Source organism: Rissa tridactyla, chromosome 2 (genome assembly GCF_028500815.1).
Source record: "Rissa tridactyla isolate bRisTri1 chromosome 2, bRisTri1.patW.cur.20221130, whole genome shotgun sequence".
Classification (NCBI taxonomy): Eukaryota; Metazoa; Chordata; class Aves; order Charadriiformes; family Laridae; genus Rissa; species Rissa tridactyla.
Genome location: NC_071467.1, coordinates 13,550,151 through 13,575,753, shown reverse-complemented (window position 1 = coordinate 13,575,753; position 25,603 = coordinate 13,550,151). Strand labels below are relative to the sequence as shown.

Below are 25,603 nucleotides of genomic sequence, written 5' to 3'. Positions count from 1 at the left end.
GCCAGAGGCTGCACCTTTTGCCCTATTCTGCTGGAGCTGCCTGTCATGTGAGCAGCTCTTGCAGGAGAAACGCAAACCTCTGTGTTCTGTCCTGGCAGGGAAGGAAGAGAGAGGATTACTGAAAACAGACCAGCCAGTTTCACTTTTTGTCTCTCACGTATTAGTATAATGCTAGAAAATTAGCACAATAGGATTTCAGTAGAAAGTATGTAGTTAACTAAAACACAGCGCTTAAAATGAATAGCTGTGGGGCTGCTTTCTGTATTTTTGCAATAGATTTAAACACCATCAAAGAATCGGATTACTTCTGTTTTAAAATATATTGGTAGTTTAAAGCCGCATAAATATCCTAGGGTCAAAATCATACTCTCACGGATTTAAATGAGAATGGGCAGTAGAATTTTATTAAAAAAATACTGTACATGTTGATTAAAACACATTTAAGAAGCAACAGAAAAGCCTAAAAAAAAATATCACACCACAAAATAAGACAGCATCAGAGTTGGGTGGGAGGAAGAGAAGAATCAGTATTATGTTGAAACTTCTTTAGAGTAGGAAAATCAAAATCAGTTTTAGTCAGAAACACTTTGTTAATTTACATTAACGTTTCAAGAACACACTGAACACATTTCCTCACATGAGTAACACCCATCTCATTTACCAATATTAAACTAGTCATCCTCATTAAGAGCACTGATGACTGCCTGAAGTACTGTCCTAACTGTAAACAGGTAAGTTTTTATTAATGGGATAAAAGCACTCAGAAAAAAAAATCAGTATTAAAATGGACAGTTATAGTTCATATAACTATGTTTTTTTAGGAGCAAGTTGTCTTAGTTAACTAAGTTGGAAATCCTTAGTGAAAACACTGAAATAGTGGCAGTCAATGACTAACCTTATAGACAGACATTCGCTTTGTAGACATCTGCACTGAGTGAAGACACAAACTTTTTTCCGAATGACAGAAGTGTCCTGCCTCAAAGTTGAAAAAGCAGAACAGGCTATCTTCTATGTAAGGTCTCCAGTTCAGATTTGAGCATGAGCTCTGCCAGGGCTAAAATCTTGACAGACATGGATACGTCATCACAGAAACAATAAATTTAATCTAGTGACTACAAAAAAAAGTATCATATTTTGCTTCATAAACAGGCGTAGGATTAAGAAAAACAGAGTCATGTTGAGTAAATGTATTCTCAGATATTCTACATATTTACAGTAGTTTAATTAATAATACAGACATGTTGTGCTGTTTAGGGGAATTTTTAATTAAATTTTAATTTCCAATCAAATGCAGTTTGACATAATTTGGGAATAACAGGAACTAATCATTATCTGAAAAACAAGATACGCATAATTCACTATTTTCTAAGAAAATGACAAAAAGTAAAAAGTAATACCCTGAGCGTATGCTGAGATAAAGGACTGATAAAGAATATTCACTGATACAATTTATTCCTTTAAAAAACAGAACTCCGCAAACTACTATGATATCAAACAATGAGAATCATTCGTCATTTATGAAACTTACTTATCAAAAGCACAAATGCAAATCAAGATTAGAAGAAACCATTTAAATCAAGGTTCCCTACACGCAGATTTAAACTGTGATTAAATCACCTGTTTTAAAACATTTTGATTTCTACCAATTATTCCAGTTCCCATATATTAAAATTGTTTTTTAATTAATGCATTAGTTAAATGATATCTGGGAGGAGATAGGGGAACACAAAGATTGGTACGGAGAGGCAAGACGAACGTGTCTAGTGTCATTATTAAATCAACCAAATTAAAAGAGCCCAGGATACAACTGGGGTGTGGTACTCAAAGAGAATGTTTATGAGAGTGTCCAAGTTTAGCATAAGAGAATAGGCAGGCCTGGAAACCCCATGGGAATAAGATGCATCTGTTGTTGCAGGCAGCCCCAGCAAAATGTTACTGGTTCACTAGCCTGGGGCAAGCTTTTTTTTCTTTTTTATTTTTTTCTTCCCCTTTTTTGACAGCCAAGTACAATATTAGCTTGCTTTTTTTTTTTTTTTTTTTTTTTTGCCATCGTCAAGCTGAGGCCGGGTGAGAATATTTTGTGTCTAGACTAATAAATGTTTGTAAGGATTTTGCAAGACTGGTTTATGGGAACAGAATCCACTTTTTGTTTTTCTGCTGGAAAAAGCAGCATTAAAAGCAAATGAGCACCATCATGCATTTGTTTTAAATTGCATATTACAGCACTGCTATTTTGTGTGCAATCAATACATAATTTGGAAGAAAAATGCTTTTAAAATTCAAAGCTATCCCTGAGCAGCTAAGGTTCTCTTGGAAACTGAAGGAGGAGTCTGAAATTATTGTTCTTTTGTTTGCATCCCCCAGTGGGAAAGGCAGCACACAACTAGAAACCACTGTGCTTTGAGGCAGCATGAATCATTAAGAATAAAGATCAACCCCCCTTCATTTAAACATCAGATATTAAAACTGAATGTAGGACAAAGGTAAACTAAACAGACTCCTTCCTTCACAAGCAGTTATTGGGTTAAATAAAATATCAAAGGGACGACATAAATCTTGTAACTTCCTCTACTGAAATTAAAAAAGATACTTATATTTCGCAAAACATGGCCTGTCTAGATCCCAGTTACAAGCATCAACTTAATCAGTGGAAATTACTGGGAGACACATGGGCCAAAACCTACATTTTCTTTTTAGTATTTGTTTTGGAGGGCGGGGTATCTCAAGATGAAATGGCTGACTGAGCTTTTTATTTCATTGCTTTGGGTGGAAATGACTGAATCTTTCCACACAAAATAGTGCAGAGAAGCTGCTCTGGTGCAAAGCAATCTTCTGTCCCAACCCTCCACAAGCTCGTACCCTCAGCCCGTCTCTCCGCAGCACCTGGACTTAAACACTGCCTGGTAAGGAATAGGGCTACTGTTCAGTAATTCACAAATAGTAACTTCATGAGGATTACACCCAGAAATAGGATATTCACTTGTATAAAGGAGCATGTATCTACAAATTCGGCCCTTAGAACTAGCTGGTGCCCATATGCATCTGGCATAAAGTGCAGCGAAAGTATTGCTCGCTCTTTGTCAGTAAGCATGGGTGACCACGGGGTTCGGCATTTGCACTGTCATCAGCCACACAAATATTAATATACTGGAAAGATTTCAAAGCGAACTATTCTGAAGTAAAATTTCAGTGTCTTCAATAATGTAAAACTTCTCCCTCTGAACATTATCGACAATGATTAAAATATATTTCTAAGGATGTGCGCGTGTGACTATTTCTTTACTATGTGTGGAAAGAGTAAACTCACTTCACTTTAGTATTACTCTTTTTTCTCATCTCTTCCCTCCTTTCCGCAAAAGAAGCAAACAGCTGATATTAACAAGGCCTTATTTTTTCCCTGGAGGAACCCCAAAACTAGAAAATTAAAAGAAAAAAAAAAAAGTGCTACTTGTCAAGAACCAGATTTAAAATGAACATTTGTGGACTGTAAGATAAAACACCCGAAGTTGCAATCATTTCACACACACAAAAAAAGTCTCCTTCCATCTTAAATTATTTCTTTTAATGAAATAAAAAAATTAGTTCTCTACTCACCCACAAACTCCTCCAGCAAATTTATGTAAAACATATTAAGAAGTCAAATTTGTAAAACACTCATAAGCTACAAGGAATCAAGTTGGGTGCATTTGCATCATATTTTAACAGGCATCTACAATGCCAGCAAGGATCTTGTACGGGCAGCAATTCTTCAGACTCATCCATGCGCAAAAAACTTTGGATTTAATAGGTGGACTGTTTGGTTGATGAGGAATTGGTCGGATGGTTGCATCCAGAGGGTAGTGTTAAATGGCTCAACATCCAGATGGAGATCAGTGACAAGTGGTGTCCCTCAGGGGTCTGTGCTGGGACCAGTACTGTTCAATATTTTCATCAACACCACGAATAGTGGGATTGAGCGCACCCTCAGCAAGTTTGCAGACAACACCAAGCTGAGTGGTGTGGCTGACACACATGAATGATGGGATTCCATCCAGAGGGACCTGGAGAAGCTCAAGAAGTGGGCCCATGTGAACCTCATGAGGTTCAACAAGGCCAAGTGCAGGGTCCTCCACCTGGGTCGGGGCAACCCCTGGTATCAACACAGGCTGGGGAATGAAGGGATTGAGAGCAGCCCAAGAAGGACTTGGGGGTACTGGTGGATGAAAAACCGGACATGAGCTGGCAATCTGCACTCCCATCCCAGAAAGCCAAGCATATCCTGGGCTGCATCAAAAGAAGCGTGGCCAGGAGGTGGAGGGAGGTGATTCTGCCCCTCTGCTCTGGTGAGACCCCTCCTGGAGTACTGTGTTCAGCTCTGGAGCCCTCAACATAAGAAGGGCATGAACCTGTTGGTGTGGGTCCAGAGGAGACCACAAAAATGATCAGAGGGATGGAGCACTTCTCCTATGAGGACAGGCTGAGAGAGTTGGGGTTGTTCAGCCTGGAGAAGAGAAGGCTCCAGGGAGACCTTATAGAGGCCTTTCAGTACTTAAAGGGGGCTCATAAGAAAGATGGGGACAAACATTTTGGCAGGGTCTGTTGTGATAGGACAAGGGGTAATGGTTTTAAACTAAAATAGGGTAGATTTAGATTAGATGCAAGAAAGAAATTTTTTACAATGCAGGTGATGAAATACTGGCACAGGTTGCCCAGAGAGGTGGTAGATGCCCCATCCCTGGAAACATTCAAGGTCAGGTTGGACTGGGCTCTGAGCAACCTGATCTAGTTGAAAATGTTCCTGGTCATTGCAGTGGAGGTTGGACTAGATGGCCTGTAAAGGTTCCTTCCAAGCAAACTATTCTATGATTCTATGAACTTAAACCCAGGTGACACTCTGGGTACAGTGAACCTTTTGTCAGTCCAGATCCCCACTGAGAAGTCCGGAGGACAGAGCGCCATATGTATTCAAAACTGCAAACAAGGCTGGAAATTGTGCAGTGTTGAATGCTCCAAAAATTCCACCGAAGCTACAAATGTGTTTCATCTTGCTGAGAATCCTACTGAGAAATAGAAACCCCTGAGCTTTCATGCTTGCTCCATCTAGCTCACTTGGCAACTGCTGCCAAGTGCCCAACTACTCCCGATACAGCTGTGATTTGCAGAGTGCTCTCAGCTCCAACTGATGTTGTTGAAGGCAGCTGACCTATGTATGAAAAAACACTATTTTTTTTTTTTTACTTTGAGAGTTTTCTAAAGATTAACTAGGAATCTGGACTTTTTGAAGAAGGACACAGCTACAACTCAGGTTTAACTACCAGTCTTCTACAGCCCAGGTAGTAATAATTGTTCTTTCCTGACTCCTTCCCCATTGTGTCCCCTTTACTCTTTTTAGGACATACAAGATTCCTAGATCTCATTTTGACCTAATTACCAAAACAAAGCCTTATAGCATGCAGAGACAGTAAGAGAGTGTCAAAATCAACAGCATTTTGACATATGAAGCATGTCTTTCCATTGTAACACACGGAAGGAGGCAATCACATTAGTGCCATGTTTTGTTTAAGCTACTATACCTCAGTTTTTAGGAAAGACAAGCTTAGAGACCTCTACCAAGACTGTCTCAGACTAAACAAAGATGCATTTCCATCTATGAAGTTCTTAGCACCTTTGTAAGGTAAGACAATGTTAAAATAATCACACTCCTAACCTATAAACAAGGATTCAAGCCTTAAAACCTATATAAAATGCTTGCCTAATTCACAGTATTCACTGTAAGCTAACAGCTATTTCCCATCCAATATAGGGGGTTTATAAGATGCTTGGAAGAAGATTCAAAGTGCTGAACATGTGGAACTTCTACCAGAAACATTAGAAAGTTCAAAAGCTCATTTCTGTCCTTCTGTCTGGCGGGGTGAATCTGGCGCTCAGAGTGCTCACAGAACGATGCTGGCTTTGCCAAAGAGCGAGGGCTGGCGTTATGCATGCCTCATTACACAGCTCTGTCTGCCCACTGTTTAAACAAAACTGCCAGCCTTCAAGGCTTGCTTGAGCAACGACTTCAAATTGTGGGTCCCCTGGCAGCCGGTTAAATTCCTTCAACTCCTAGTGAGACCAATGGATAAGGAAGGTGAGCAGCAGACTGCAAAATGCCACTGGGGAAGGCCAAGTTGCGCGGAGTGAACCCAAAATACCAAACTCACTTTCTTAAATGGCTCCAAACGCAATTTGAAGCCTGTTCTTTGGAAGTAGAATATACCAAACTGCTTCAGACCTGTTAGGCACAAGCAGAGGTCACGCTGCTGAAGGATGTTTGCAACATTAGGTTCTTTGCCATCTTTGCCACCGCTTAAGGAATGCAAAAAGTAGCATATTCAAAGTTTTTTACCATTTTTCCTACAGGTTCTCTCATCTAGCCACATCCGTTCCTCTTTTAGTCGTCAGCAATTTTCCTAGTTCCCGCGCTTTAGCATGATATTGCCCTTTTTATATTTTTAACGATATAATAAATGTACTCTACATTCCAGTTCTTTCCCCTTTAGATCACACCCTTTTTCACTGAATTTAACATTCACTACGATCTCAAAGCTTTTAAGGATAAAAGAGTGGTACACATCTTCCCATAAGCAACAACAGCAGACTTTTGCTCAGTTTGGGCTGATTTCTGAAGCTAGTTAGAAAGGATCCACTGGTAGTAGAGACCCTGTTTTATGAAGTATGTTACAGTTCGCTGAACTCTGAAGAATATGAAAACTGCATCAGTGGACCTTCTGAAGTTCCTTCCAGTTCCTTGACAGAAAGACAACAGAACTGGAAATGAACCATCAGTTAAAGGGATGCAAGGCACTGAATTATGAAATGCCATCTGGCTGGTACAGAATAAGGAAATGTATCATTTTTGATGGCTTCCACCTCCACAGAAAAAGAAACAACTGTTTATGCAGCAAAGTGGTTTGAATATTTGGGAAGGTCCTAAACTAGCCACAAAAAAAATTAAAAAGACAGAGAGAGAAAGAGAGGGGGGGGGGGGGGGGGGAAAAGGAGAGAAGATGAATTGGAATACAGACAATAAATAGGAATTAATAATAATAATGATGACGAAAACATAGCTTGAAGAAAGAAACTGCTTAATGCCTAATCTGACAATATTAGAAATATAAATAACAACAGAAAATCGTATACTTATGGGTATATATTCAACAAAGCTGATGCTACTGACACATAGTGGGGAGATACATGAGGAGAACACTAAGATCAATACTGCTCCCTATTTAGGAAATACCAAGTAAACAAAAGAAAAAAGCGGAAATGGTACTATATTGAAAATTGCACCACTTGTTTACAAATCACTGACAACTCAGAGGAAAACCGTCTTGGATATTTACGGATCAATGACCCCGCATCTAAAGCGCAAGGATAAGGAATATTGACCATTAATACACAGAAGAGAACAGCACGTCCACGCACGCAGCTAAAAAATGTTCAGAACCTTCCCCCACTCCATGACCCCAGAACTGTTATCACACGGGACTTTAATTTAATAAACAGACACTGAAAAGATCATTCTGTCAATTGTGCAACAGGCTCAGGATTTCTAAATACTAGAAAACATAAAAATACTGAATTTGACAGGGCGGAATTCTTGACTAGACCTCAGCTTGACAGGTGAAGAGAAACTGATCACCAAAACAAAGATTAGCCATAGGTTAGCTACAAGTGATTGTGCCTTGGTTATACTTACTCTATGCAAACTGAATAAAACCCAGTTTATATGTACTTGGTGCTTTAAAAGTTACAGTTTCATAAAGCTGGAAAAAATCCTGAACTCAGACTTGAGGAAAGAATCTTGACTTCAAAGATATATGACTATTTTTTAAATCGGACTCTTACGAAGTCACCTCCGAACAAAAGCATCACCAATCATAACTAAATGGAAAAGTTAACCAAAATATAATCCTTTCCATCAGACTACATAAAAACAAATGAGGGAAAGCAGGGGGGAAGCTCAAGGATAGCAATAAGCTTAAGTGAAATGCTATAGACTGCTCAGTAATGCAAAACACATAAGAAAGTCTTTTCAGTACATTAGGAACAAAAGGAATCCTAACAATAGTACAAAGTCCATTATTTGATAGAAATTCTTCAGTACTGAGAAATCTACAAAAGGCAGAATTGTTCAATACACAGCTCTAACGGTTTCCAATGATATATTGGTATGCAGTGATAAATATTGTCTATTCCAATAATAACCAACAGTGATAAATGACAGCAATTAAGGCTAGACACCAGGACACTGTATCCACGCAAAGCATGCACAGGTCATCAAGGTTGCTTCAAGACAGGAAATAATCCAGCAGGCAGCCGTAAGAAACCTTAAGTGAGTAGAAAAGTATGCCTCAAAGAAAAGCTCTACCTCAAACTGCTATGTTTTCCACAGACAAGTTTGGGGACAACCAGAGTATACACACATATTACCCAAGTGTCATAGCAGAGGGCTTTTCTGTCTAGCAAAGACAGAAGAACCACTAGCAGCGTTAAATTAAACGCAAATAATTTCAGTTATAAAAAACGGCATCTACTTCTAATCAGCTTAGGGGAATTCATTTAACAACACAACTGAAATAGACTGCCTTGCTGGCATGTTTAAAGGCAGTAACAAAAGGGTTTTCCAAACGATGTGTGCTTGCTCAAAGAGGTCGTAATTAGGGCAGTCCTATAGTTTGCATCATGCAGGTTGTTTTAAAGAGGGTTTCTGTAAATATTCAGAAGCTTTTTTTAAAATTCTTCTAAGCAAAAGCAAACAAAAACCAGACTGCTGGTCAAAAACAACAGCACAGCTTTTAAAATTCCTCATTCCTACGTTTAATGGAATATTTGTTTTCACGTAACAAGTTTCATAACAAAATCCACTTTTTATTTAGACAATGTTTATATGCACTTTGACATGCCCAATATGCTCTCAGTACATCTCTATTTTAAAAACCGGTGGCACCTATTCCAGCTTGCAGACCAAGAGACCCCTCAGCCTTCGCTATTTTACATAACACCGTGCAAAGTAAACTTCTCCATCCTTCCGTTAACTATTTAATCTACATCCAAGCAGCTCAGAAATAAAGCACGAGTACCTACCAGGTAACGTTCACTATTGCAGATACTCGGAGCCCTTTCAGAGATCCAGAACTGCCTCCATTACGTGGTTTACCGAAGTCGGTGTCGATCTCCAGTGCCGCACATCCTGATCTAGGGGAGAGCCGAGGGTCAGAACGCACCCCAAAACCCAGACACCCCCAGAAGAGTAAACCAGACATCTTTCCCAACTTTGCCTGCACGTACATCCTGCTGCTCCTCCGCGCTCGCCCCCGCTCCGCAACGCCACGGGATGCGGGACAACTCCGGAGACATAACTTCATGGCTCGCTGGCTGCCTGTCAGTCTGTCCCTCAGCCCGGTGACAGCGGGCGGGAACTCGCCAGCTCCTCCGGGAGTGAACTTCTCCACTCTCCTGGCCGACTGGCGGATTTTCCTCCGCCCTGTGGCGAGCAAAGCCGGGCACAGGGCGGAGGAGGGAGGAACGGGGAGAGGAGATGCTCCCCGGACTCCAAGGGGTTTAACCCCGCTGCGGGCCGGGCCAGGGGCACGCAACGACCCGCTTACAAGTGACACCCCGGCTCTTCCCCGCCCCCCGGCTGCTCGGAGCCCGGCCGCTCCCGGCAGGCGCTGCCCCCCCCCGGCCCCTCGCCCGCCGCCGCCAGACAATAGGGAGGCGGGCGGGGCGCGGCCGGCCCACCGCGCCCACCCCGCGGGCGGCCACCCCCGCCGGGCCCGGCTGGGCCCGCCCGCCCCCGCCGCCCAGCAGCCGCCCTTGCCCCGGGGAGGAGCGGGGCAGCGTCCCCGCCGGGAGAGCGCCTGGCTCGGCTCCCGCGGGGGCGGGCGGGGGGCACGCCTCCCCGGGGGGGGGGTCGCCTCCCTCCCGGCGCCGAGAGCCCCCTCTCCGCCCGCGGCAGCGGCGGCGGCGGCAGACGCGAGCCCCTACCTGAGGGCGCCGCTGCGCCTCGCCCCCTCCGCCCGCGCCGCCCGCCTGCCTGCCCGCCTGCTGGCCGCCTCCGCTCACGGCCGCGCCGCCATCTTGCGTTTCACAAACTACTGCACTTCTTTTGGGGCGGGGGGGGCGGCGGGTGAGCCGGGAACTCCCAACGCCGCCGGCCGCCCGGGCCCTCGCCTCGCCGCCGGCCGCGGCGCCCACTCGCATCCTCCCGGGCGCCTGGCTGCCCCCCGGGGCGGGTGCGCGGGGAGGCCGGGCAGCGGCGGCCGGTGCCTCAGCCTCCCTGGCAGGGAGCGGGGGCGGAGCCGCCTCGCCGCCGCCCCGCCCGTCAGGCGGCGGACACCAGCCGGAGGGCGGCCCGGCCCCGCCGAGGACAGCGGCCGGCCGCGGGGGGCTGCCCCGGCGTCGCAGCGCCGCGGCCCGGGGTTCGGCGGCGGCTCCTCGCCTTTTCGGGGGCGACAGGCTGGGAGCTGCTGTCTCCGTCAGCCCGCTCCTCCGCCGGCAAACTTGGGCTCGGCGCTGGAGCCCCCCCGCCATCCGCCCGGCCGGGCTCGGAGGACGCCTCCAGCCCGGGGCTCCTCTCAGGCGCCAGGCGCTGAGGGAGGACGTTGCCGCAGGCAGGAGCGAGTGAGCGCAGAAGTAACGGTTCTGAGGAAAAAAAACCCACAACCCCCTTTTTTTGTGTTTAGTTACAGAACTTGGAGAAAGGGGACCTCTTTCTTTAATACATACCTAGATACTTGAGTCAATATTTAGTTTTAACTCCCACTGCATACTTCTCAAAAAATGTTGCGTTTCCACGTACTATTTCTTTCATCGCTGTTTGCCATTTTGGTTCAGATACTAAAGTATGGTTGTTTCTCTGAGAAAGAAAAATAAAGATGTGGCTGGTAGGAACCATTAACAGTTGGTCATGGAAGATCCAAGATTTATGCAATTATAAACACAATTTTTTAAAAACCTGTATAGGTACAGTATCCCGTTGAGACTAGTGAGAGGAAGGAGTTTGATGAAAGCTTTGAAGAACAGAAGTTTTGGTCCCAGGATCAGTTTTTCAAGCAGTCACCTTGGGGAAGGTGGTCAGCAACCCCCCACCACAGCCCCATCGAAAATCAGCAACAGCAGCCAAGGTGGAGATAAAATTAAGGAAAAATGACGTTAACTCCTTTATTACATTTCTGATGTAATACATTACATTAAAATACAGATTTTCAATATTATTTTTCTTCCTCCTGTGCTTGGCCTTTGCCATATACCACTACACCAAGAGTGGGATAAGCTGTATTTTAAGCATAAGCTTGTTAATGATCAAAATTATTCTGTGATTAAAATAGAGCAGGCAAAACCCCCCCAAATGGTTGTTCATTTTTTATTAATACCCATCCAAACAATACAGATAAAAGAAAAAAGTCTGCATAGTACACAAATGTTTGGACAAACACACGAGAAAGAAAACAAAAAAAAAGAACTAAAACATACCTAAGGAACGAAACACACAGAGAAGGATTGCACAGTTAGGCTGTGAGGTGACATAACACAACAGTGTATCGTGACACATTTTATCGCAACAGATATAAAATTTTATTCTCATATATAATTAAGCTTTGCCTATCTTAATTTTTTAAAAAAATAACTGTGAAATTAACTGAAAGAAATTTTCTCTGCTAGTTTAAAGACGCATACATCTTCAAAACGGGGTATTGCTTGGCTTTTACTTAAATATATTTATCATCAACAATATATTCACTTTTATGTGACAGAGACAGAATTCTCTCCAGGTAACTAGAAAACTATTTACAATTTAATTCAACTACAAGCCACCTAACCTGCAACTAACAATTTATATTAAAATGCTATTCTCCAGTATCAAGAAGATTGTCATTATTACAAGCAAGACTAAACTTTACCTTAGAAAGTTACAGTAGTAAATCTTGCTTTGTTTCAAGTTAGGTTTTTTTGACAGGCAAAAATATGCCACAGCAAAAGTTCTTAAGTTTGTGGAAAGCACGTTTCTCCCACATACCTTCTTTAGGTTGTTAATTCTATGAAAGCCACTTGAGGTGCTGTCAGGTAATTAAAAAAAAAAATTACCTCTGAACTGCATTAAGAGGTTTCTAAAGGATTTACTTTCCATATACCAAAATGAGATTTGGTTTAAAACCTTTATGCAATATACAATGGACTATACAGCACCTACAAGACTACTTCAGAAAAACATTTTCCCACAAGCTGGAAAACGATGATAAAAGTTTATCAAGTTTTCGATTGTTTTCTTTGAAAGAGAGGTACTGAAATTATCTGGGAGATGTTCAGATCTGCAGCGCTACAAAGGCAATGACAGCAGTACATCACATAAAATATATATATATATATATATAGGACAAAGATGTCAAATACAAGCAGTTAAAGGACTTTATTTGAGCTTTCTTAATAAATTTTAGGATATATTTGTTTAATATATGTATAAATATATAGGTAGAAGTAATTTTTATTGAATTATGCACAGATAATAGCATGCAATGAAAAGAAAACATTACAGAGTAGCAGTCAAGTATGCTGAAATCAAGTATCAAGGAGCACAACTGAAGGCTGCAATTTCTTTCTTCATTTCCTAATAAGAAAAAAAGACAAACTAACAGTCAGCATGAATAAAAGCTTAAGAACCCTGTTTATTTCTTCATAAAAAGAATAAAGAATCTGTACATACATACAACTGTTAGTAATATTTTGCGAACACATGCGCTACCACCATCACAACGTCTTTCTATACTCACTAGCTTCAAATGCATCCTTATGCATCCAAAACACAGAGTAGGCTAGACTGACTGTATGGATCTCGATCAACAGTGGTTTCAACAATTAGAAAGAGGAGACAGTTCCTGAAAAGCCACAACTAAAAGCTGGAAGTGTTATTTTCTGCACTCTGAATAATTACTTGTTAAAGTCTATCTCTTCATACAGTAGAGCTTGCTCCTGACCGACTTGCACAGTCACTGAATAGGAGATATTTTTTTTATTAAACCTAAAGGTAGAAGTAGAAAACAAAGAAATCAAGTCCCTCTTAATTTAAGTATCAAAAGTTAAGTCTCAAGAGCTCACAAGCCCTGAGATAACAAATAAATCCCTTATGCTAAAACACGTCATTATAGTAGATGAGAGAAGGGCACATTTTTCAGGAACAGCCTCCCTGAATCCAAATAATCCATGCTGTTGCACAGTCAGAACAGAGTGTTCGTTCTAACTCTTTATCAGATGTGCAAGAAGAGATCAAGGTGACCAGGGCTGAAGAAAAGGGGCTTCCTCTTTTTAAAGACAGACTGAGAGCCATAAAAAATTTTATCTGCTCTCAGACACAAACATCTCAAAGACAAATGGATTCAAGGATCTGGGTCTGAAGACTGAATATCCAACCTATCTAAATCGACTCAATACTGGGAATTCCTGACTGGGACCGTGTGTGCCTCTGGAAAATTTCTGCTGAGTTCTGACAACTCAGAAATCTTCTCCTAGAGGAAGAGATCAGATAATTTGACTCATGAGCATTAAACCATCAAGGCAGAAATCTCCCCATATGTCAAATTAAAGATGCTCGAGCCATGCAAGTTAAAAAGAAATTATGGCGAGACTAGAGGAAAGTCTCACTCCCTTGTTATGTTTCATACCTAATTTCTTTCCAAGAATGGAATGACTACTGTACAGAGTACTACCATGTCTGCCTGCCTGTAGGGGGAGAAAGAGGAAGCGTCAGACTGAGCAAAGCACCCCCCTTTCACAGCCCCCCACCCATAAACAGGTTCTGGAGAAGGACTAGAGACAGGCTGAGGGTTAACTGCTTTGAGAGGGATGTGTGGGTAGACCTATTGTCTTCAAGCTCAAGCCTTTTCCTGCTAAAACTGCCAGCAATTATGCCAAATACAACAATGGTTTTGCAATATGGATAAATGTCTTCCAGACTGAAATGAGAAAGTCTTTTAACACAGGCAACTATGCGGTAAAGACTAACCCTAAGTAACATGACGTCCAGAGCGCGCACACACATATGCGTAGCGCACACACAGACACGTGCGCATAATAGTGTTAGAAAGTGCTGTAAGACAAAAAGTTTACCTTCACTAATTCAGTTTTGTCATAATCTTCCCGATGCTGGTAAATGCACTGACTGAGAACAGCATATAGTTTTTCCAAGTGAAATATATTAAAGCTCTTTGTTATCACAGTGGCAAAATGCAACAGTTGCTAAAGAAAAAAAAAAGGAAAATACAAGTTTAGAATAGCGCAAGAATAGGCTCTTCATGTTTTCAGAAGCTAAACAATAACAATACAACACAAGTGACATCCTACTTTCTTATATTGTTAAATAAAATATGAGTGACACTTCAGAGAACAGATTAAATATCTCACAAGATTTAACTGGAGAAAATGATTCAATTTTTCATACTTCAGAGAAAAGGAAGGCTTAAATTTCAGACAGTATTTTATTACTAATCAATCTAAACATCAACAATCATAACTGCAAATCAACTGCTTCCAGAACAGCGGGGAATGACACAATCCACTTTGTCGCAGAGTTGCTGCCACAGCAAAGCCACTGTTGCATTTCCTTAGAGAAACTGCTGCTGCAATGCAGGGCACTGTAAAGTGGATCTTTGGAAGCCAGGCTACACGTCTTCCAGATACAGGTGTGCCAGCTGGAAACGGAAGCATCCTTAGGTACTCACCTTTACCCATTAGCTGAACGTGTACAAAGCCTACAGCTCTACTGGCAGAACACACTGCTTGTGTCTGGAGCAGATCAGGGCGCAAAGTTAGATCAGTTAGCTCCTGCCTTTAAACCGAAGAGTGGATAAACTAGCAGAGCGACTGTAGGAAATTACCAATCTCTCACAGAGTTGTTTCTGTTACCAAAGATGTGAAAGTGATAGGCACAGAATCACAGAATGGTTCAGGTTAGAAGGGACCTTAAAGATATCTAGTTCCAACCCCCCTGCCATGGGCAGGGACACCTCCCACCAGACCAGGCTGCTCAGAGGCCCTTCCAGCCTGGCCTTGAACACTTCCAGGGATGGGGCATCCACAGCTTCTCTGGGCGACCTGTGCCAGTGTCTCGACATCCTCACAGTAAAGCGTTTCTTCCCAAAATCTAATCTAAATCCCCCCTCTTTCAGTTTAAAAGTGTTACCCCTCGTCCTATTGTTATGCTCCCTCACAAACAGCCCCTCCCCATCTCTCCTGTAGGCCCCCTTTAGGTACTTGAAGGCTGCTATAAGGTCTCCCTGGAGTCTTCTCTTCTCCAGGCTGAACAACCCCAACTCTCTCAGCCTGTCCTCACAGGAGAGGTGCTCCAGCCCTCTGATCATCTTCGTGGCCCTCCTCTGGTCCCACTCCAACAGGTCCATGTCATTCTTGTACTGAGGACTCCAAAGCTGCACACAGTACTCCAGGTTGGGTCTCACACGAGCGCAGTAGAGGGGTAGAATCATCTCCCTCAACCTGCTGGCCACAATTCCTTTTGATGCAGCCCAATAATCTCTGGAAAGCAGCAGTAACAAGCTATGGCAGCACCTTCTTGCGCTGCTGCAGCTTCTCAGGATCTGTGTGTTGTGTGAGGCTGTGAAGATGTCACTTAACAGAACGGCCATACCAAATGAAAATACTACTGCCTCACAACTGCCCGTCATCAAACTCTGCCTCCCTCAGGACAGCTAGCACAAAATTGGAGTATTCCCCTCAGCTTCATTCTATACAACATACAGATAAGACACACAAAAACCACTCAGTGTGCTCTCAGCTGCTGTAAACAGAAAAGGTAGGATGAGACAGAGCTGTATGATCAACATCCCATGTGAAACTATTTCTCATTGCTGCCACATAGATGACTGCATGCTCTTCTACATGTTCATAAAGTTCTAGGCCTATTATCAAACAACTAAATGGACAAAAAACCCTCACAACAACCCCAAACAAACCCAAGCAGCTACATTTTGGACGTTCATCTAGCTTATTCACTGCAGATGAGTTCCAAAGAGGCTCTCTGGTATGAGCAGTTAGTTCTAGTGGCACGTATGTTAATCAAAAAAGTTTTCTAAATGATGCATTTCATGACCGTAGCTCTCTTCATAGCTGAAATATATATATGGGCTCTACCGTACCATTTCTGCAGTGGGCAGTAACTTCAGAGCACTCTATGAAAAACCTGTGTGGCTTCTCTACATACACAGACAGACATGAACAACAAAATACCCTGAAATCGGCTTCCTTAGGAAGCCAGCTCTAAAAAGTTAGTTTCACCTCGACAAATTAGGTGACATCTTAAAAATGTGACAGAAATTGTTGACAAGCCCCTTCACCAAAGGGGATTCCTATCTGGTCACATTCTCCCCACACAGGGGAAACATCCATGGGAAACACTCCCTTTTCTCATTGTGGCAGGTAAACAGCAGCCCTCCTCTGCTTTGACCAACCTCCAGGACTCCAACCTAATTTGGAAAATTTTCCTAATTTTCCTCACTGCAATATCCCCTGAAGATCAGGTCCTTGTTCTACCCTCTGCGTTTTATGCAAAGGAACCTCTTTTACCCCCTTTCACCCCTTGCAGCTAGGCCCGTTTTTAACCCTTTTCCCAACTGTAGCCTAGGATAGCAACTTCTCCCCCTACGAGGGGCTAGAAAACCCTTATAACACTGAACTGTATGAACGCAAAATTCTAACACTGGGTTTTGAAAGAATTTCAGGAAATAAGGTATTAGTATTTTATGCATCATGAGGTTTATGTCAACCTGCTAACCAAGTCATCGCTGCTAGAAATAAAGGTCCTTTTCAGGTTCCTAATAAATGAAAACCAATGCAAAAACCAAACCAAACCTCCAAAACCTGTCAGAAAAGCTGTTACAACACTAATAACCAACAGTACTAGGAGGCTGTCAGTGGGCTATTTTAAAATTCAACAAGCCCTTTTAAATTAAAAATTAGGACGAAAACCCAGTCTCCTAAAATTTAGTTCACCAAAGGCAAGAACAGCAGCCTACACCAGGTGTGGAAACACAACAGTCGTAGTCCATTACAGGTGGAATTATTTCACAAGCTGTGTATCCTTCCCATAATTCGTTTTACAACTGTACATGTAGCAAGAAAACGTCCTACTTCAGTATTAACAAAATTTAAATTAGACTTACTTTGAGCTCACAGTAATCCACAATCACTGTCTGTGTGAGAATTTCTGTTGCTTTCTCGGCATGTACCAGTTGTTGCTCCTCTACCCGAGAACGTCTCGCACGAGTCATACGGTGTACCCACGAATCTGGAGTGACACAAATTTCGTAAGTCAGGATTTCTGTTTATCTGGAATGCAATATCAGTGAAGTATCCTGTACCTGGAATACCGTCTCTCTCTGCAATGACAGAGACAGAACTGTTTTTTCAGTGAGAAATGACTGACTTTTACATTCTTTCTGGCAAAAGTCACTGCTCCATAAAAATTAGAAACTCAGACACAAAAAAAAGCACTAGAGAAAAAGGCAGAGTAAAACCAGGAAAAAAAACCCCATTGTCATGTTGCCATTGCAGCACTGCATGGTAAAACTCCGAAGTAATTTAGGTGAGGAAACACACCTTACATTGCAAACATTAGGACGTACGTCTTTTATTCCACATGTGACTGTGGCTCCACACTGCTTGAAGCACAGAGCTTTTTAACTTGCACTGCTCATTAATGGGAAGATATTCATACAAGAAAGTCAATTGTTTTTCAATTAGGTACCATTTGAAAAACAAACTTCAGAATCAAAAAGCCAGCAGCTGCAGGAAAACATGAGTTTGGCTAGCGTTAACTAGAGGGGCAGCATCATTATGCAAGAAACGCTGTGTGCTGATTTTAGAGAAATACAGCAGAAATAACAGAATGGAATTAAAAAGGCTAAAACCTAATAAATAGCGTAAACCTCCTCAGGAGGAAGAAGGAGCTAAATGACCTGTTTGACCTTTCACTTACCATTTGAATCTCCGTCTTCAGAACTTTCTGCTATTTGGCAATCCAGCATTTCACTCTCCTTTCTTAGGTCTGAATGTTCAGGAAGCACGACACTCTTCTTTTCAGAAGCAGATTTAGCCATAAGGAGAACTCTCTCTCTTTCATTTTCTGTCCCAGATTTATTTTCATTCCCATTTTTCTGTCGTTCTTGAAGTATGTTTTCGTTTTCTTCCATAGAAGAATCCTGTGCGGACTCAACTTCAGCGCGAACTGTGTTAGAAACATGTTTTTCTGGAGACTCTTCATCACTGTCTGCTTCATTTTGGTCTTCTGGAACTTTGTTCTCTTTATTGAACTGAAAATTCCTCCTCTTTATTGCAATACTCGAAGACCCTTTGGTCTTTCTGCGTTTTCTTTTTGACGTATCTACAAAGAGATATCAGAAAAAGTAATCCAAAACGTTATCAAAACAGTTCTTCAAAATCCAGCATCCTCATCTCACTTGACTTACAAGGAAAATGATCAAAAGAGCTCAAGTACCATTGTCTGACTCCCTACATATGTCTAGAGAAAGAGCTGCAAGTTAACAAGGTCAATTTGCTATTAGATTTTAAAAAGCCAGCTACAGATTTTCATTCACAAAACCATCACCTTCAAGATTTTATGAACAGAAAATTCTTACTTTAGATAGGAAGTATTACTGCAAAGCAGGGTTATATTAGGTGAAGTTGCTTACTCTCTTCTTATGTAAACTAATGTAGATGAACAACAGAAAAGCATCTGAAGACGAGCCCTTCTTCAAATCTGTTATAAAGCTGTAAACTTCAAATGCTGAACCCATGTTGGGTACAGTTAGACAATTTTAAGGCAATATTTGCTGGAGAAAAAATTGTCTTACACTTTGTATGCTTTCTGATTCAGTTAACCTTGTTTAAAACAAACTTTGCGATTTTTGCCTTCCAGAAGACCCCACCGTTCTTCGTATTCATGGAGAACTGCACAAAGCATGGGTGAAGTCAATGGCAAAATTCCCAGTCCTGCCAGTGAGACTAGGAAACTTCACACTATGTCACGCATTTGAACTGAGGGGGACCCAAGTCCCTTTGTTCTTTCACGTACTTTTCACAGGAAAAATGAGGGAATAATGATCTTTCCTTTACATATCTATTATTATTGCTCCCCTGTTTTTTTTCCCCTTTCCCCCTTCAATTGGAAATCACAGTAAGAGGTGGCATAGAGTTTAGCATTTGAGGGTGGGGAAAGGAAAAATACTGGTCCATATAACTAAAAACAAGCTGGGCATTCATAAACCGCCACGTACAACACTTGATTTCAACAGGTAGCAAATTTTATAAGCCATTAAATGTCAGTTGGGCCATCAAGGCCAGGGTCTTACAATGTAAACCAACCACTGCACTTGAACTTCATAACCATATCAAATGAATGACCTCGGGATTTATCTCACATTCTGAAGCAAATTTAAAAACATAATGCCTCTGGCATGAAGAACCAGGTGCCACAGAAACCTGTTGCGTCACAAGAACAGAGAAGTTATCAGCAACCTTAGCACTTTCTCCAAGAAAGTCTGAATAAAATGCAACTTGCCGTTACAGCGGGGTGTACTGGAATCTAAGGGCACTGTTGGCATCTTCATTTTTTCATTACACTTTGAGTCTGTTTTCTTGCAACCAGGAACAGAGTTCTCCTTTGGCATTACATGGTAGTAAGATGGAGCGTACTTTGAAGAGCTACAACCTTGCAATAAAGAACAGATAGGAAAGAATTGTGTCTTGCACTGTTAGTTACAAATACTAAGACAAGTCTTAAAATCCGTAGCATCAAAAAACATACCTCTTTTCTTACGAGATTCTTTAATTTCTTCACAGCTTTGTTCAAAATCTTCATCCATTTCTTCCCTCACTATGGCGTACGCAGTATCTCTCAAAGTACAAGCTCTGTGCCTAATGAGACGATCTGAAATTTTACGGTCAGAACTGAGTATTTTCTACCAGCCAATGAAATCCTTTGTTTTCATTACTTAGAAAGATTTTGGTTTTTTTCGTAGGTAGGTTCTGAAAGGTTATCTCAGTGAATATTTTCAGCATAACAACACAAAAGTTAATTATTAAAGCACAAGTACTAGTTACTGATCAACGCTTCTATCACAATTCCATGCCCAAGTAGTTTAACTCTACAACATTTACAACCTGGCAAGAAATGCTCTCTGTGGATGCCTAAACTGATCTAATCTCAAGTCTACTGTCCACATGCGACATTTATCAATTTACACATTTTAAATTTTTCCAAATTAGGGATAAAACCACATCCTAACCTCCAGGGTCTTTATCTGGGTTGTACTCTAAAGCATTGCTGCAGATCAGATCGATGTCTTTCAGGAAATCTCCTGCAGTTAGGTACTGGTGCAAGTCAATCTTCGAGAGAACTGCCGAAAGGTCCATGGGCTGTTTAATAACTGCATCATAATCAGGTACCTACAAATGAAATAAATGTGCTCAGAGATTTAACACACTATCTACCAAAATGAATTACTTTATTAAAGTCAAATAAAGGGCTTCTTAAACACCTCAAAATATTTATGACCTATTCAAAGATGCAGAAATTAACCAGTTAGTTTCTTGAAAACAGAAGGGCTATTTCAACTGGCTTTGAAGAGACAGACCAGAACAGGGAAAAAAAGCAGCAGGGAGGTCAGAAGCACGTGTGGGGCAGAGAAGGGGACAGACACCCAGAGTGGGATTCATTCGCTTCACTTCAGAAAAATCACTTTCTCAGTAAAGTCACCCGAGATTCTCTTTGTTGTTGGCGGCAAGAAAAAGGCTGCAGGAATTGCACCTTTGAAGTATCTGTCCTAGACATCTACTTTAGAATGAGATAACTGGACCCAGAGGTGCCTATTTCTTTGCTCAGACCATAAAAGGAGCCTAATGACTAGTTTAGACGAGGAAATCTATGTTTGTTTAGATTATTCACATCTCGGAAAATAGAAGTAAATGGAAAGACAAGTCAGTGGACGCTTAGGGGAACAGGACTTTGCTGAAACACAAAGCTATATTAAAATTACAGCTGACTTTGAAGTATATGCGCCTGGCTTAGACTTATTCAACAAATTAAATGAGAGAAAGAGACAGAAAAAGTGTATGGCAGGAAGAAGAAACTACACAGCCCTTATGGTTGATCTTATACCGAGGAGCTCCAGATGAAACAGAGAATCTCAAAATTTATTTTAAAAACTGCTGCTTTTACTTCTGTTCTCACAGCAACTATTGTCAGTCAATTAAAGAGCTTTAGGCTTTATTAAAACAGTCCTATATTATACTGTTTACAATTGTAAAGCGAGAGATCTCTGCTTTTCAGTGCTGTAGCATGCCTACATATCAAAGCCTTCTCATGAGCAAACTGTGTTGGCAGTTGGACTAGATAATCGTAGTAGGTCCCTTCCAACTGAAATATTCTAAAGATGTTTTAGAAGGAACCCAGGGCTTTCAGTGAATACTCAAATAACAGACATTTGAGAGCCTAAAGGAGTCAGCAAAAGTAAAAGCAAAATTCACTTCCTGCTTCTTAAAAAATCAGAATAGTACAGTCCTAAAAACAAAGATAAACCTTCCTATAATGAGCACACACACACTGAGAAATATACACACACAGAGACATTATGAATACACACAGATAAAATGGTATTACAGATCAACACTAATTTACCTCCTCTGGGTCAACAGGCTTTGTAAATGCTCTGAAACGTCTGTCAACGGCAAGTCTATGAGTCACATCCCTTAAGAAAATCCTAAGTTCACGCAACGTATCCTCCTCCTGCTCCTCCAGCTGTCTTATTTCTTCCTCTGTCAGCTCTCGCGGCTTAGGCGGCGGTGCTACAGGCAGTACTTCCAGTGGCCGCCAGGCTTATATTAATCAGAAACTTTTAGTCAATTTATGGTACTCAAATGATATGAAAAACCAATAGAAAATTACCACCAAAGAAATACTGTCTAGCTGTGAACTTACAGTTAGCAAAGTTTTATATGTAGAATATCCTCACCTGCATTGTTTTTTGATGCAGGAGGTTTAGCAGCTTGATTTACAACTAAGTCCTCAAAAAACGCTCTTCTTTCTTCCTTAGTAGGCAACTGGACTTTGAAAACTTCTTTATAATCATTAATAAATAAATCTTTTATCTAAAACACGAGGAGAAAAGGTATTTCATACACAACGCCACACAAATTTATATTCTATTTCAAAAAGAAGAGTAACTTGCTAAATTAAATTGAATAATCATCTGGATAAGACAAGCTGTGAAAAGTTATCTTCTTGGCCTTAAAAGGCTAGATTTGCATACGTTAGCATAGCAAATTAAAATCCCTTCTCTAAGGAGCACCTCTAGAGTTAAAGCTCAATGAAGGGACCATATAATACGCTGATAAAGTGGTGACATTCACCACCTCCAAGGCTGCTTATTTTGTATTTACCTGCCTTCCTGTCTTTTAGTTTGAATCTTTGTGGCAGCTATAGAGGGAACAGGCAGAGTTCAGCAGACAAGTGCAGGCTTTTTGGTAAGGCGGGATTGTTTTTTTTTAAAAATTAATTTAAATGAGGTGTCTGAAGTTGCATACTTCCAAGTTTTACTCCATTTAGAATCACGGAATCATTTAGGTTGGAAAAGACCCTTGGGATCATCGAGTCCAACCATCAACTCCACTCTACAAAGTTCTCCCCTACACCATATCCACTAACACCACATCTAAACAACTCAAACACATTCAGGGATGGTGACTCCACCACCTCCCTGGGCAGCCTATCCCAGTGTCTGACCACTCTTTCTGTGAAAAATTTTTTCCTAATGTCCAGCCTAAACCTACCCTGTTGCAGCTTGAAGCCATTCCCTCTTGTTCTATCACTAATTACCTGTGAGACGAGACCAGCACCAACCTCCCTACAGTGTCCTTTCAAGTAGTTGTAGAGAGCGATGAGGTCTCCCCTCAGCCTCCTCTTCCTCAAACTAAACAGTCCCAGCTCCTTCAATCGCTCCTCATAAGATTTATTCTGCAGGCCCTTCACCAGCTTCGTTGCCCTCCTCTGCACTCGCTCCAGCACCTCGATATCTCTCTCTTATTGGGGTGCCCAAAACTGGACACAATACTCAAGGTGTGGCCTCACCAGTGCTGAGGTACTCTATTTCTACTACCAAAAGCTATGGAAGGAATTTCAATACTTATTTTAGAAGGAATTTATTAACAATACAAAAGCTTCCATAGAACGTTAAACCCTTTCAAAGCATTTGATGATAAACACATCTAGATAAGCCCCCCCCGCCATAACTGAGACAAAATAATCAGAGCAGCACATTCACATTTTTAACACCTTCCTTTAATGCACGCTCTCAGATGTCTAGAAAGCTAAGCATTCACTCTTACCGAATTTTGCTAAGGAATACAACAAAAAATTAATTTCCAAGTTACTTAAAGAGAAGTTGGAACTTAGTGTTCTGATTTGTAAAGCTTTCACCTATATGAAGAAACTGAAATTTTTATTAAATAATTTAAAGTTGAAATTACATTCCATCATTAACAGCGTGACCACAGTATTTTTTCAGTAAAAATATCTTTCACTTTTTAGTAAAAATATTTTCAGTAAAAATATTTTTTTGCCATTTACCTTTCAAGCACTGTATATTCTTGACTAGGTACATACGTAACCATCTGGAAGTCACTAGAATTATTGTCTGAAGTAAATTTATATATCTGTCTAATAAGCATGAGTGTGTTAGAAGGGTGAAAAAGTTGGGTCAAAGTCAGTCTCTTTACTCAGAAAACACTTCAGACAAATGCTTTCAGCATTGTTTTGTCTAAGCAGATTTTAAGAGATGTGGTTAGGGTGCCTGAGTAATAACAGTATGAGTTTGCTTATGAGTGCACAGTACTCCAATGCTTAAAGTATTTATAAATTAACAAGAAATAGGATAAAAAAAGTAAGAAAAGTATTGACAGAAATACCTCTTTTGGGAGATCTGCGTGACACACATCAGATGTTGCAAGCAGCAAAACTGGAGCAAATGTTGGAATGTTCTGCAGTAGTGTTGTAAAAGTAGCTTTCAATGTAGCTCCAACAGCCTCCCACCACAAATGGATATGTGGGATATAAATTATACTTGGTGCTGTTCTTTGAGCTTCTCGCATCAACTGGTAAAATGAAAGCTTGGATAAGAAAACTAAACCATGTAGAATAGGCTAATAAATGACTACGTATCTGTCAAACTATCTCATGGAATAGGAGTACATGAAGCCAAAACATCAAAACAAAGCAACAAAAGAACAACTCCTTAACAGTACGATAAAATTTTCATTTTGACTCAAATATAGACATTGCTACGCAGACAGAAACAGACCTGAATCTCTGCCTGCTTCCAAAACTACTTAGGTGCAAGATAGCTTCTAAAGAGCCTCACAACTCAGCTGGTGTGGTGGTGTGCCTGAAAAAACAAGACCAACCCCTCTGGGTCTGGGTAAATCGCTGTACAACTGCCACTACACAATTTTCAGTTCAGAGAGGGCACATATCCAAGTCAGTCCAGAGCACAGTCTAACCAAAGAAAGACTTATGTGAAAAGATGAGAGCTGACACTGTAAAAGAAGCCTGCTTACAATTCATAATTTCAAGTACATTTTATAAGAGGTGACCAGTCTTCAGCCTGCCTGAACAGCTTAATCACTCACAGCTCCTCGTTACCAAAGAATCCATCAGACCAGATTATGTGCATTGAAGAGCACAAGCCACTGCCTACAGATGGTACCTCAGTCACAGAAGAGGACGTGCATCTACTGCAGGAGGGAAGTGGCAACAGTCCTTTCACATGACAAATTTCTCCGTGCATCCTTTCAGATTACCAATATTCAGGGATGGGAAGCACATGTGGTATATCTGGGCAGTGACCAGACGTGGTAGTTATATGACCGCAAATGCAAGCGTCACATAACAAACAAGGAATTGTTCCTCTTATGTGACAGGCGAGTCTCCAGTCATGTAATGTGTCTGTCCTTACTTGTACAGCTCTCAAGTGTGCTACTAAAGGTCCAAATATTTTAATACAGTCATGCCAAACAACAAAATGGATTTCCAGCCTAAAAGTAAAAAAAAGCACTAAATCTGCTTGTATTTAATTTTTCTAGTTAAGAAAAACACACCAGTGTACAAATGTTAAGCGTTCCATGAATTTTAATGCTTTTACTGCATATACTGCAGCAGTAGAAGCTGCATATGTATATGTAAAAAAAAAAAAAAAAGAAACACTTTCACCAAAACCTTGATTGCTTTACAAATTTAATAAAAAAGGAGGCCACAAAAAGCGCATGACGTGCAGTCAGGCTGATGCAGAGCCATCTACTGGGAGCAGAGTCTTAAACAGCAATCAAAACAACTTTCTGGATCCCATCAAGACTGGCAGGATTTCTTGCTATAAAAAGGGCTTTATTAGCATCACCTCCCAGCTTCCCGAGCTGCTAGCAACATCCTCACTGTTTAATTTGGAATGGAAAATATGGCCATGTACAATATGCTTATTCGGTATCATTCAATCTAGAAGAAAAGTGGATTTTCAGACAGAAGTAA

General features: G+C 41.2%; 2 protein-coding genes across 8 annotated transcripts in view; both read right to left on the bottom strand.

Moving 5' to 3' along the window:
• Positions 1–10,312, bottom strand: part of ZHX1 (zinc fingers and homeoboxes 1) — a 30,310-nt gene extending 19,998 nt beyond the window's left edge. For 4 of the 7 annotated variants that reach the window (XR_008464809.1, XR_008464810.1, XM_054191089.1 and 1 more), the window contains exons 1-2: positions 10,009–10,312; positions 9,106–9,216 (exon numbers count right to left, since the gene is read on the bottom strand). The gene's annotated coding sequence lies outside the window, so the exon portion shown is untranslated. Of the gene's footprint in view, positions 1–9,105; positions 9,217–9,309; positions 9,666–10,008 lie in introns of those variants that run through there. The other 3 variants (XM_054191090.1, XM_054191087.1, XM_054191088.1) reach the window with 2 other exon arrangements.
• Positions 10,313–11,158: 846 nt separating this feature from the next.
• ATAD2 (ATPase family AAA domain containing 2) overlaps positions 11,159–25,603 on the bottom strand; it is a 40,298-nt gene continuing 25,853 nt past the window's right edge. The window contains exons 19-28 of the mRNA XM_054191085.1: positions 23,992–24,177; positions 22,041–22,176; positions 21,707–21,903; positions 20,316–20,475; positions 19,835–19,957; positions 19,589–19,738; positions 18,005–18,409; positions 17,190–17,314; positions 14,125–14,253; positions 11,159–12,628 (exon numbers count right to left, since the gene is read on the bottom strand). Of these exons, the coding sequence (XP_054047060.1) occupies positions 12,587–12,628; positions 14,125–14,253; positions 17,190–17,314; positions 18,005–18,409; positions 19,589–19,738; positions 19,835–19,957; positions 20,316–20,475; positions 21,707–21,903; positions 22,041–22,176; positions 23,992–24,177 (1,653 nt within the window). The 3' untranslated portion in view covers positions 11,159–12,586. The remainder of the gene's footprint in view (positions 12,629–14,124; positions 14,254–17,189; positions 17,315–18,004; positions 18,410–19,588; positions 19,739–19,834; positions 19,958–20,315; positions 20,476–21,706; positions 21,904–22,040; positions 22,177–23,991; positions 24,178–25,603) is intronic.